Source organism: Dipodomys merriami, unplaced genomic scaffold, assembly GCF_024711535.1.
Source record: "Dipodomys merriami isolate MVZ:Mamm:240054 unplaced genomic scaffold, mDipMer1.0.p SCAF_1, whole genome shotgun sequence".
NCBI classification, from domain to species: domain Eukaryota; kingdom Metazoa; phylum Chordata; class Mammalia; order Rodentia; family Heteromyidae; genus Dipodomys; species Dipodomys merriami.
The window spans coordinates 142,126,213-142,139,978 of record NW_027202270.1 but is presented as its reverse complement, the minus strand read 5'-3'; the positions used below and the strand labels follow the sequence as shown (position 1 = coordinate 142,139,978).

General features: G+C 40.0%; 1 protein-coding gene across 4 annotated transcripts in view; it reads left to right on the top strand.

The window, feature by feature from the left end:
- Peli2 (pellino E3 ubiquitin protein ligase family member 2) overlaps positions 1-13,766 on the top strand; it is a 134,291-nt gene that overhangs the window by 26,023 nt on the left and 94,502 nt on the right. For all 4 annotated transcript variants that reach the window (XM_070032919.1, XM_070032912.1, XM_070032933.1 and 1 more), the window contains exon 2: positions 13,602-13,731. In XM_070032919.1, the coding sequence (XP_069889020.1) occupies positions 13,602-13,731 (130 nt within the window). The remainder of the gene's footprint in view (positions 1-13,601; positions 13,732-13,766) is intronic.

Here is a 13,766-nt window from a genome sequence, read left to right as displayed (position 1 = left end):
ATAGTAGCTCATTTATATGGGTTGGGGAAAAGAAAAAGGTGGTATGGGATAGATTCATTCTTGGTCTCCTACTTGGTGTTCTGAACACTATACCTGCACCAGTTATGTGGAGTGGTGTATTCTGAGGATATTAACTTTCTTTGTACTGAAGTTAGTGATAATTCTTTTTTCCCTTATGAGCTCTGTTTTATGTGAACTGTCAACCACTAGGACCTGAAGAAATTCATCCATAGTGATTCCCACCTGAGCTAAAACATGACCCTGCCTCCCATTATCATATGCTCGAGTTTTTGGAGAATTAGACAGGAAGCCAAAAATGGGATGAGGAGTGAATGTTTTGAAGTGTGTGGTTTGGGTGTTGAAAAAGGAAACTTGGGTACTATATTAATGTTACCCACACTGTGTTTTACCCACAACATTATTAGTATGACAGATATTTAGAATCCGGTTTAGTACAAGACTGAGGATCTTGTTTGTGTTGGTAACTCGGAATCAGAGGTTAAGGCTGGTGCTTTAGTAGTGTTTGATGGAAAGTTCAGATCACTTCACATCTTACTGAAAATAACTACTAAAAACATCAATGCTGGAGCATGGCTCAGTGGTAAAATACCTGCTCAGCAAGCACAGAGACCAAGTTTCAAGCTCCAGTACTCTCCCTCCCCCATTTAAGGAAATCTACACTCAAATGAAAATTTAGAATTTCATAAATTCTAACAGCCGCTTGTAATATTTTGATATCTTTATTTTTATATGTATATTATTGTTGACATATTAACACGATATATGTGTATTTTGTATTTGATTTTCATAGTCTTTGTTCATTGCTATTAAGAATTATGGCAGAGGGGGCATGGCATTGCACATCTGTAATCCCAGTTACTCAGGAGGCAAGATGGGAGGATGGAAGTTGAAGGTCAGACAGGAGGAAAAAAAGCTCTTGCTTCCAAAACAAGTGAGGTGTGGTGACGCTTCTACCTGTGGCTCAGCTGCTGAGGAGACAGAGGTAGTAGGATCATGGTCTGAGACCAGTTCTAGCAAAGTCAGTGTGAGATCTTATCTGAAACAAAAAGCAAAAAGCAAAAGGACTGGGGGGGGGGGAGGGGGGTTCAAGCTGTGGAGTGCTAGCCTATCAAGTAGGAAGCCCTAGATTCAATGCTGGATTTTGCCATTATAAAGAAGTGATACAATATGTCCATATGTAAAACTTTGCTTTCAAGATTTTTATCTCAAAGTTATTTCCGCATGATGGTCTCTCAAATTAGAGCTAAGAGGTCAAAGCCCATGGGTGATTTTAGAAGGGTGTTGGTGTATGTTTCTAAATGTTTTTGCCGTGAATGACACCATTCCCATTCTCAAGGGTGGCACAAGAGCACCCTGTCATTTGAACAGTTGGCAATTTGACTGGCATATAATTTACTTTAAAAGGATATCTGTCCACTAATCATTGTCATTTTCCTCTGTGAATTGTTTTCCCTGTTTTTCTGTGATGTATCAACGGAAATGGATTTTTCAAAACATTCTCGTATTATTGCTGCTATTTTAATCTAGCTTTGCTGGATGTGTAATTTTGCGGATTTTGATACACAGAAGGTTTACACTATACATAATCAGGTGTACCAACCCTTGCTTTTATGTTTAGACTAATCATTCCTCAATCAGAGACAAGAAAACACTTTGCTTTTTTAATTTTATGACTGATCTCATTCATCTTTAGAAACTATTACTGTGTTTCTTTCAAAGTAGCTTCAGTTCCCTCCCTCCACAAATGACTGAGTAAACCCATTTCTTTCTCAATGAGTGGTTGTACTGTCTTCATTTATTTATTCCAGGGTCTATGTATGAAACACCTCTTCTGTTCCATTGGCTGATGGTTTTTCTGTTCAAGTAATGTATTGTTTTAACTCTGATAGCCATAACACTAGCATTATATCTTTTATAGTACTTAGTGTCTCTTATTTTGATTTCGATTTTATTGATTCAGTTAGAATAATAATAATAATTGAGATAACACTAGGCATCTTACTTTTGTTTCTGATTTTTAGTCAAAATGTGTTTGCTGTCTCTAAATAATTGTGTGAAGGAAGCATTCTTTTTGGCTCTTAAAAACAAAATGCCTTTTTGGTATCCGTAATATGTCTAAATTTGGAAGTTGTTTTTAAGATGGATTTTTATGGGTGAATCACACTTTATTAGTAACTTGCATTGTGAATTCCAAAGTGTGTCCCTAGAGAAAATGAGTCAGCTCCATGCAAAAAAGTTGAAATACTTCCTTTCCTTCACAAGACAGTAGAACATTTTCTTAATTACCAATTAGAGAAAAATTTAAAAAACTTCAAGCAGAGAGATGGGAGTTTGAGAATGTCATTTAGCCCTAGTATTATTCCAAGGAACTCTGCCCTTTTGAAATGTGTTCCAGCTGTCAAATTCTAGTAATCTTGAGGACAGAAATGAACTCTAGGCTTCAGGATCCTTCTACTGATTTGCTGTATATCATTGAAGATGCCTTTTTCACTTGGCATGCTGGAGAATCTAGGCAAGTATTAGCCAGTAGAACATCCATGCTGGGGGATATGTTCTATCTCCACTGGACTCATGACTCTCAGATACCTGAGCTGTGGCTGGTGGGAAGAACTGAATTTGTATTTAATATAACTTCATATTGAAATTTAAATAGCTATATATGGCCAGTTGCTACAGTGATGATCATATCTCTAAGGTACTCTCTAAGTAGTTCTCTTTGGTGGTACTGGGGTTTGAACACTGGGTCCTGTGCTTAGTATACTGGCATGATTCTGCTGAGCTATGCCTTCAGTTCTGTTTTTGACTTGTTACTTAAAGGATAGAGCCTCACTTTTTGCCTGGACACAGGCTGAGCTGTAATCTACCAACTTAATAGACTTCCTGTCATTGTTGGGATCACAGATGTGTTCTGATCTTTGGATTATTATGTGTGTGGTTGTTAACTGACTCCTAGTACCCATGTATTTATATGTTATTTAGGATAATTGATAGATTAGTGCATTTAATTTTCACTAGTGGGGATTGAATTTGGGGCTTTGCACTTGCTAGGTGGAGCTATACCTTCAGCACCTTTTTACACTTATTTTCTGGAGAGGGTCTTTATTTATGCCCATGCCACCCTTGGCTACAATCCTCCTACATGTTTCTTTGGGTTGCTGGGATGACAGTGTGCTTCCCCCCATAGTTAGGATAACATAGGCATGTCACTGTGCCCAGCCATTTGGTTGCGATGGAGTCTTAAAAACTTGCCTGGTTTGCCCTCAAACTGAAATCTTTGCTTTCTACTTGGATGTTGCCAGGGATACAGGCTTGAGCTACCTTGCCCAGCTTCACTCAGTGTGTTTTCATGGTGAATATGGAATGGTTTTTCTGTCTCTTTTTGTAGCCAGTGGGTTAATGGTCCAAATCAAAGTTAACTTCTAGGTCATATGCTCCTTTAGCACTGAGAGTTGGTTGTGGCAATTGCCATTTGCTCAGAAGCACTTCTGTGTAATTGACCTTTACCTGTTACTTTGCAGTCATTAAACACAGCTTAAAAAATTCTTTAAGTGAACCTGACTTTGTACACATTTTTATTTCTAATATTTCCTAATCTCATGGTTCAGCTGTTACATGGAAGAGAGCGAATCTGTGTAGCATTAATGGCCTCATGCTTCCTAGCTCATTAAAAAGTATTTATAAATAATTTGGTGTACAGTCACTTCCCCCCCCCCAAACTCTGCCATGTATAATTGAACAAAGCTAAAATATTTTGTAACAAATTACCTTAAAAACTGGTTGTTGAATACAGTAATAATTACATATTCCTGTAGTAAATAATTTGTTTGAGTAATGCCTGGTAATATTCAGAGTTGAATTTCCTTGCTCTCCCTTGTCTATATTTTAGGAATTTCTAAAAAAAATTCTGTGCATTGTGTATTTGGAAATATTAATGGGATTAATTTAGGACTTGTAAGAGAGGCATTCCATGAAAATTTGAAACAAGGAGAAGAGATTGAAGTCATTATTTAAATAGTGTTAAAGGTGATTATAGTACCAAGGTGTCACTGTGAGTTTGAATTTCTGGCTTACTTGTCTCAAACTTTGGCCAGTAACCACCGTGTCTTTGTATTATCAAGTTTACTTGAAATACCCAAAGCTTAATGCGTGTTTGATGAGGAGGTCTGTGCTAAGATACTCTTTTTTTTTTTAAAGCAACTTTTGAGATGCTTATTTTTAGAGGCCTCTTATTAGAATGAAAGTTGAGTATAACAGATTTGAACTAAATTTTGGCTTTGCCAAATAAAGACAGAATTGTCTTGTTTCTATTTATGTCATTTTTATTATTAATCAGTTTGTTACAAGATTTTATTATTATAGAGTAAAACTATTATGCATGCTTTTTAATTTAAGGACAATATAATGGATATAGTGCTTTATTGAAAACCTAAAATATAGTAAGAAAAAATGCATTAAAATAAAATTTTTAAATGGTACTAGTTTTAAAAGGGATGCATTTGAAATTATTTCTATTTTTAGACTTCTTTCTTCTGAATGGGTTTTGTTTATATAAAAACTTCTAAAATGTGTATGGTTTGACTTTTTTTGTACTTTCTAAAATTATCTTGGTTTGACATTTTATGCATATTTAGCCCTAGATCTTTAGGTAGAAATAAGCTCCTTGAGTTCATTTGCCTTCAGAATGTAGCGCATCAGTTAATTATTATCATATGCTGTTGTGTAGTAAATAATCCCAAAACTTGGTGACTTCAAACAATGATCATTTATTCTCAGGAATCTGAGAGCTGGTTGAGAAAGCTCTTGCCTGAGGCTCGGATGGAGTGCCTTTGCTCCACACTTTCTTGGCATAGCAGGCCAGCTGGCTGAGGCAGAGATACCAGACCACCGAATCTACTAATGAGGCAAGCACACATTTCCAGCCCCAGCTTGCCTCACTCTCATCTGTATCCCAGTTACCTGTTGGCTAGAACAAGTCACATGGTCTAACCCCAAGGCCAGGGGAAGGAAGTGAGCTGGAACTGTGTGGTGCAGACAGCATAGGGCTTGTTCTGGGAAAAGGGAGGAGTCATTGGGATCACTGGTTCAATTTACTTATTACAGTTTGTGCACCTGACCATCTTAATTTTGGTGATAAATAGTGGTAATAGTAAGATGTTCAAGGGATTTTTAAGGAAACAAATATTATTTAATGTTATTCAAAATTATTATTTTATGGAATATGTAAAGAAGCGTGGAGTATCAGGGAGCACTAATTTAGGAATAAGAATCTTTCCCTGGTCCTGAATTTTACAAATCATGTACTATACCAAGTCCATTTCTTACTACACCTAGTTTCTTTCTCTTGATGGGCTGATTTTCTTTTGTAAACGAGAATTCCTACAGCAAAATACTTTAAAAAATGAATAAATTTCACAATGATCAAAAAGAAATGTACTCTTTACCTGAATTATGTAATTGTAATCCCCTCTGTACATCACCTTTATAATAACAATTTAAAAAATTTCACCCATAGGGTAAGAAGGAAAATCTTTGATATGAAGCACTAATGTTAATATGTACTTAATTGAAGATATTTTGGGTTGTTAGTTCTAAAGGTAGAGTAACAAGTAGTGTTAAAGAAGTAGTATTCAAACAAAAACATATACAGCCTTCTCTATTCCTGGCATTTCGCCTACCTTTCAGTGTTTATTGAAAAGTATTTGCTGTTTGCCCTCTAGTGAAGCTGAAAAATGAAAGAGTTTAATACGGTAAAAAGTTACCTTGTATGATTCACTGACAGTTCCAATGTGGAATGAAAAGAGAAAGATTTCAGATAACAAATAACTGAATATAGATTCTAAACAACCTTTATTTTACAGAGGTTTTTGGGGGGCATTGGGGGGATCCAGTGGATTTGCTTTTCATATTTTGTTTTTCTTGGTAGCCTGGTTGGAGGATGAAGTAGGATGTTTGACCTTGAAGAATCAATAAGAATTGAGTAAAAGCAGGACAAAGCTGGGTGTTTACTCAGAGGTCAGCTAGGTGTGGTGCTAATGAGGCTGGGGTCAGGGGTCAAGGCCTCTCCGAGCCAGTTCACTTTCTACTCACCTCCTACCACCATTGTACCAAATCTTACATCATGGGAAAGGAAATCCAGGCTCTGAGAGCTCAGGGACCTGCGCAGAGGCACATGGAGGATTAGAAGCCCAGCTAGGATGCTGACCTCTTCCCTTCACACCAGGCCTCTTGCCACCAGAGGCGGATGGAGTACGTTGAGTGTGTAAACCCCCAGAAGAGCAGTCAGCAGTACTGAGTGGGCATCCAGGACTGTGTTCCTCATATGGAGGATGTTGGGATGCATTTTGGCACAGAGAAGTGATATTGATGATAAGAAAAAGAAAAAGGCTTACCCGCTGCATAAGAGTTGCATCTCAGTTGCCATGAAGACTTGTGAGTCTTTTGCAAACGGAAACAGCCAAATAACAAGTTTACCTCTCTTAAGATGAAATGTCTCTGTGTCCATATTGAATGAAAATGTTTGGGACACGTTTGAAAATCTTTTTTTTTTTAAATCTGAATTTTAAACTTGTAGTTAAAGTAACATAATTATGGCTGATAAGTTTGCCACACCAGCTAGGAAAGGAGCTGAGGCTAAAATTCCTCCCCTTTCCTTTCCTTCCCCCCTCCTCCATCTTTATCTCTCTTTTGGTACTGAGACTTGAACTCAGGGCCTTAGGCTTCTTCAGCCTACTTACTTAGCTAGAACTCTACTACTTGAGCTATACCATCAGACTAGCTTTTTACTGGTTAATTGAAGATGGAATTTCACAGACTCTACTCCTTGGGCTGATGTTGAACTGAGACTCCTCCAGGTCTGTCTCCCAAGTAGGTAGGATTATGGGCATAAGCCACCGATCTGGATTCATACAGTGTTTTCTAACTCATTCTATTTAGTGCTTGCTTCCTTCTCCATTCCTGGCTGAGTCAGTCAGAAATCAAGTTGTCTTGTGGGTCCTAATCCGGCTTTTGCCTTGACACTCCCCATTCAGTTCACCTGATATATGTGCTTTTCATATTCATTGGATATCTCTTTGGAGCAAAGGCCATTTCCAAACAGTAATGGGGACTTGGGAATCTTCTTTGCAACACCAAGGCCTGGAAGATTTTCTGAATGAATTGATGTTTGTAGAGCTCCAACAGGTTATTTCCAGAGGGGATAGACTGTCAAGGTAGTGCCATAATTAGTTCTGTGTCTAGAAATCAAAGTCTGCTATTTATCTTATGAGACTCCAGCGAGTACCATTACTTAGGTACAGAAAAATAAACATTATTATGTCCTTGGGCTTTATAGTTCATTGGGGCAAGGGAAGTCCAGGTTAAATAATAAGTGAGTTTTGTACATTTTATTACACACAGCTGCACAGTGCATACATGTGGTGAGCAAATGTGAGCTGTGTTAAGACGGTGCCATACTCAAGTTTTATCAGGTCCTGTTCCCTGCCATCCTGCCCCTTGTCTCTGGAGTCTGCAGCGCACACTCTGCTTTTAGGCACAGTAGTTGCTTGTGATTTATTGCTTCCAGTGTCAAATGCTACTTTCGAGGGAGGGCAGAGTCTTCAGTCTGTGGTGAAAAGCTTGGCTGCTATGATCCATGGTCCATGATCATTGGATGCTGATGGCATCTCCTCTGAAGCCTGTAGAGTGTCCCTTCCATATGAGGCTGCTTTTTAAGAATGCACAAAGGCATTTTTTAGGTGTCAGGCATCTTTTTATGACAGTATCCATGTGTTGTATGCAAGAAATGCATTGAACTGAAAAATGTCAGTGTTGCCTCCTGGAAAAAGTATGCATTTTGGAGTCAGGCAAAGGTGGATGTAGCTTTGGGAGTCATTCTTGACCTGAGCTTTTGTAGACAGCGTTAAGTTTGTGTGTTTCACATGTTCTGAGCCTTTACCTGTCCACTAGGATCAGTATCTCCCTTTACAGGATTCTTGGTCTGCTGTAAGTATAGGGCAAATGCTGGTAATTCACACTGATATGTGAATTCCAAATTGTAAGCCAGGAAAATCTCTTTCTTATGTGGTGAGGTTCCTTTGATCGTATTTCCATTATCCTTTCTAGCTTCTATAAGACTCATCGTTTGCTCAGCTAGCTGAAGAGTTAGGTTTTCATCACACATTTACTAAATAAATGGATGGTTTGAAAAGTCTTCAGAATTAATTAAAAAAAAAAAACGTGAAGCATGAAGGGCATCTTGTGGACTCAAACTAAAATGCCCTATGCCCTGTTTAATATCTGAAATAGGTATGTCAGCAGCACCCGGTCATTTGATTTCTACCAACTGACTGGCCAGAAATGCTGCCAGGCCAGGAAACATTCTGACCTTCTTTTGTGGAGCACTAACCTTTTGCCTTTGTAAGCAGAATTTTATCTTTGTGTTTGGGCCCTGTATACAAGACAGTTTTCTTTCCCAGCAGGCTGGGAAGATTTCAGGGCCTGCTGCTAAGTCCCTAATGCACTGTGCCAAGCACCTCACTTTCCTTAGGGAAAATGGGGACTAGAAGAGTCAGGGACAGGGGCAGAGGGAAAATGTTGGTGGTAGTTGTCAGGACAAGAAGAAAGTGCTTAACTTGAAGTAGATTCGGGGTCAGTGCAGAGGCTAGGAAGCAGGGAGGGTAAGACCACACCAAATGTTTTGGGGTTTTGGAGTTCCAAGGATCATTTACTGCAGAAGCAATAACTTCAAAATTAAGTACTTTAAAACAACACTGTCTTATTGATGGTGTACTTCTGTGGGTCACAGTTTGGTCAGTTCTGCCCACATGGTGTCAGTGGAGGTCACTTGATGGTCAGCTGATAGGTGGGCTGCTCTATAGAGTTCATGGTGACTTCAGTGTTCTTTGGCTGCTCGCCAAGGCTAGCAGGCCAGGCTAAGCTGTGTTGCATGCCTGTCTAGACTAGAGTACATATGTTTTCATGCTTGCTTTAGCATGGCACTCCCAGGGGAGTGGAGTTTCCCAAGGGAGCCAGGCAGAAACTGCAAGACTTTTCCATGCTTGGCTTGGGAAGTTTTAGACTGTCAGCTTTCTCTTCATCCTGTTGGTGAGATAGTCACAAGTCAGTAGAGACCAGCCCTGATTTAGAGAACAGAGAATTGTGGTCCTATTTAACCTACCATGTGGTGTTCATTGGCAAGAGAACCACCGAGACTTTCAGGAAATAGGGGCAGAAGGGTGCTAGGTGTATGACATATGATCAAATGGGGCAGAGAGCAAATGATCCTGGGCTGAGGGAATAAGCAAGTTCTAGAAGTGGAAAGGTGGAAAAAGGGCATCATTTTTTCATCATTCCTGATGTATGGAGAAGATGGGAATGAGAGTGGAGGGTCAGAAGGAAAGCTAAGGATTGGAGGCCTTGCTTATTTGGGTAAGGTTCTTCAGCAGCCTGTTCTGTTCCTGATCATGGTTGTGCCTTTTTATTCTCATGACTAAGCTCTGACTTGATTTGATGAACCACTTAGAATACTGTCTTTGAGATACAGCTTTTTCCTGGTCTTGATTTTCCTGTCCTACCCTGTTTCCTAGAAGGATTATTTCCTCTAATGGTTGTGTTTCCCAGGCACTGTCCCAGCCTCCTTCCTTCCTCTACTCTCTATTCCTGACCAGTCTCGATGGTTCACTCTCAAGATTATCTCTGACATTCTACCACAAAGGCCCCCAGATTTGTGGCTTTTTCAAAGCTCTAGACTTGCCTATCCAGTTCCCCCTGCATGACTTCTCTGATTAACTCCATAATTCCATTTCCTATTTCTGGCAGTCCCTGAGCACCAGAGCCAGGCCATGCATTGTCTCATCCTGTGCATCCAAACAGGTCACCGGCATTGGGTTCTCAACTGTGGCCACATGTACACACTGTCCCTGGAGACTTGTACATGTGCTGACCTGGAGCCCACCTCAGACCACAGAATCAGAATTTCATGGGCCACAGCCTCCTGAGGTGATTCTGATGTTCACCCTGAAAATAACTGTGAAATGTTTCTCTAACACTCCAAATTATTTCCCCCCATTGTTGCTTTGCTTCAGGCTTTTGTAGTTCTCTGTGGCTTTCATAACAAATTAGCACAAGTTTGGTAGCTTCCAACAACAGATGTTTATTTTCCTAGAGTTCTGGAGGCCATAAGTATGAAGTCAAGATACTGGCAGACCATTGCTTCCTTCATCTAGACCAAGGCTCTAGGTGAGAATCCCCCCTTGCTTCTTCCAGCTTCTAGTGGCTCCAGGTGGTCTTTGGTGTGTGCTTCCTTAACTCTGATCCCTGTGTGCCATTCACAAGACATGCACCATTGGATTTAGGGCCCCACCTCTAATCTTCTGGGATTCTTGATTACAATTGCAAAGATCCTTATTTTGGAAAGCCACATTCACAGATTCTAGGACATGGCTTGGGAGAGGGACACCATTCCAACAACTACACACTTCCTCTGGTGCTCTGATATACTCCTTTCTACTGACTCTCAGTGCCTCTAATCAATGGTACACACACTGTACCCTTGAGTTCTTGCCCCTGTCTGTCTCTCCTTTCTGTTCTTTTCCTGCTGCTGCTTCTCTTCTTGAAATTCAGCTCTTGCAGCCTTGCCCCCCTGGAAGCACTTGGTCGTTTGTGGAGTCTGCATTTAGTTTTCTACCTGAGATTCAAGAAAGTTCAAGTGATTTCTTCCTCAAGCTCTGCGCTGCTCTGTGTTGCTGGTCCCATGTGTTTTTCTCACAGCTGTTTTTTGTGTTTTTCTTCCCTTGCAAGCAGAGAGCTCTGTGAAAGTAGGAAGCTGATATTTATCATCGTACCTCTAGTACTTGGCACTATAAATATTGAATGAATTGTCCTATAGCTTAATCTAATTAGGACCTTGTCTTATCTTGACATTGCTTTTTCCACCATGAGTTTAATTATTTCCAGTAGGATTTTTTTATACCGTTATCATCTAGATAAGTTAGTAGACAGCCTGTAAGTAGACTGGTTTATTATTTGCATAACATGCAATAGCTGTACATCAATGAACAGGCAATTTAAATTAAAATGTTTTCTGCATGTGTTAAGGTTGATACTTGTATCTGCTTTTCTCCCACTTTATATTGGATGTGGCTTCAAACTTGTAAATAGCAGATACTAGCCTGGCTTAGCTGAAACTTAAAAAGGGGAAATTCATGAACAGTATGCTGCGGTCATTAGGCACCCTTACAAATCCTCTTTCCACCTTTATTTGCTTATTGTCTCTGCTTCATTCATCCTTTTCTCTGTTTTTTGGCCTTTGTGCAAATTTGACATATCCCACCCCATCTCTTATCCACTCAAAGAGACAAGTTAGTTGTTCCTTGGCTCAGTTTTATTTTTCTTAGGATGAGGATGTTACTGACCAGTGAGGATGAGATTTCCATGTTTGACTGGGTGACAGGAGGCCATCAGATTCAGACCCACTGCTGGGCTCATCTTTGGGAGTTAAGGGACAGATTTCAGAGAAGGGACTACTGTTGGGCCTGCTACCATTGCCCTTGTGAGGTCCTGTAGACTGGAAGAGGGTAGCTGAAAGCAAGATGCAGGGGAGGCTGCGTCAGGATGAGAGGCAGAGGAACCATTGCCAGATAATACTGCATTAGTCATAGCTAGGCCACAGGAGTGAAAAGTCCTTCCAACTCTCCTCTTGGTTTTTAATTGGCTCACATATGTTTCCCTTATTGTAGAATGTTAGCGTTAGGTGCTGTGAAAATATCTTAAAGTGAGTTTATGATGGACATTTACTCATGAAAACTGAATAGCAGTGATCACAAATTCCCTTAAGAAAATAATGTACATTTTTCTGATCTCACCTGAGAAAAGGGAGAGGAATGACTTGAAATACATCATCTCTTTATTCTAGAGGCATTTTTTATATAGCTGACATTCCTTTGTGATGGGGCAGGGAAACAGAGCAAGCACAGTGATAATAACTTCCAGGGATACTGTAAAACCATTGTCTGGCTACAGCTACTGACTCAGCTCTTAAAACCCACACATGCTAAATAAGCCCCTTTGTTCCAGCTTCTACATTCTCAGTGGGCCTCACACCCCACTTCCCTTCCCCACACTGGCGACCTTGAACCTCTTTGCATTGGGCTACAGGACTAGAAAGCCAGGTGTCTGGACAAGACCTTTAGAACAGAAACAGCCACCAGCTGCCCCCTAACTTTGATGTTCTGAGGGAATACTAAAGCAGCCATGTTTCTCTGTGTACATTTTAAGTGACTCTTTTTCCTCGTGTTTTGTTTTTGCAGACCTGGAATTTGAACTCCAGCCAGGGAGGATTCTTTCTAATCACTTGAGCCACACCCTTAGCCCCTTGTTCTTTTCTTCGGAGGAACTTCAGCCAAAAGTTCAGATAGACAGTGGTCATGCCATGAGGAAGCATGTAACATGCGTCAAAAACTTCCAAGGATAGCTTAAGCCTGTATTAGAAAATAGAAACAACTAGCTACCATTATGCATTTCTTCTAAACATTGACATTAGCCAAAAAAAAAAAAATCTACTTCAAGAATGTGTTTTTTGGTGACTTTTTGTTGTGGTGATGGTACTTGGATGTTGAGCTCACATTTCCTAGGAAAGCATTATTACTAAGCCATGCCTTTTTACACTGTATTTTTGGCATAAAGTCTTCCTGCCTAAGTGCACCTGAGCTGTGATCCTCCTATTTTAGGCTTTGTTTGTGGCTGGAATGACATATATGCACCTTTATGCCCAGCTTCTGTTGAAATGGATTATTATGGAGTTTTCTGCCTGGGCTGGCCTGGAACTATAATCTCCCTCAATCTCAGCCTTCCATGTGGTTTAGAATAACAGGTGGATACTACTGCACCTAGCCCTGGGTTAAGAAGGGAATTTTAGGAACTTTTCTTCCCAGGCTGGACTTGAACTATGATCTTCCTGCTCTTAGGTTCCCAAGAAACTACAAGTATAGGCATGGTATGACTTGTTGTACTTGTTGGACTACGACTCATGTATGATGTGTTCAAGATCTTTTTTGGTGACTCCAACAGTGTAGAGTTCAAATGAAAATGGGAATGAGTATAGAGAATTCAAAAAAATTTTTTTTAAGGCAACTCAGTTTGGTCTTCTTACAAATAAAGATCTTACAGGCAACATTAACATGATTGGGGAGAGATGAGGTTTAATGAGTATGCTATTTTCTAACTAGTTCACTTAAAAATATTTCTCGAGTGTTTCTCTGGGGTCCATTAGGATGGTGCTAGCTGAATTAAACCAGTGATAATAAGGCCTGGACAGAATAGTCATTTGCTTATTTATACTCTTTCAGAAAAGACTTAGAGAGCCTGACTTTATAGGGGAGAAAACCTATAATTACTTGTACATCACTCTTAAATTATTTCTGGAAGTGATTTGCATTTTCTTACAGCTGATTTCTGCGTTGCTGCCCTTGCCTTCTATATGTGATGTTTAGCGGGCAATTATTTATGACCATTCCTGCCTTTTCCCTTATTCCATCTGACTTCATGCATAGAACTTTTGAGATTTTCAGAAAACAAAAAAGATGAGCTCTTTCATCTGTTTTCAGGTACAATGGTGCTTTACCTAATGGAGACAGAGGACGGAGGAAAAGCAGATTTGCCCTCTATAAGCGGCCCAAGGCTAGTGGCGTCAAACCCAGCACTGTCCATGTAATCTCCACACCCCAGGCATCCAAGGTAAGTGGGCCTGGCAGAGTCAGGCAGGCCTTGGA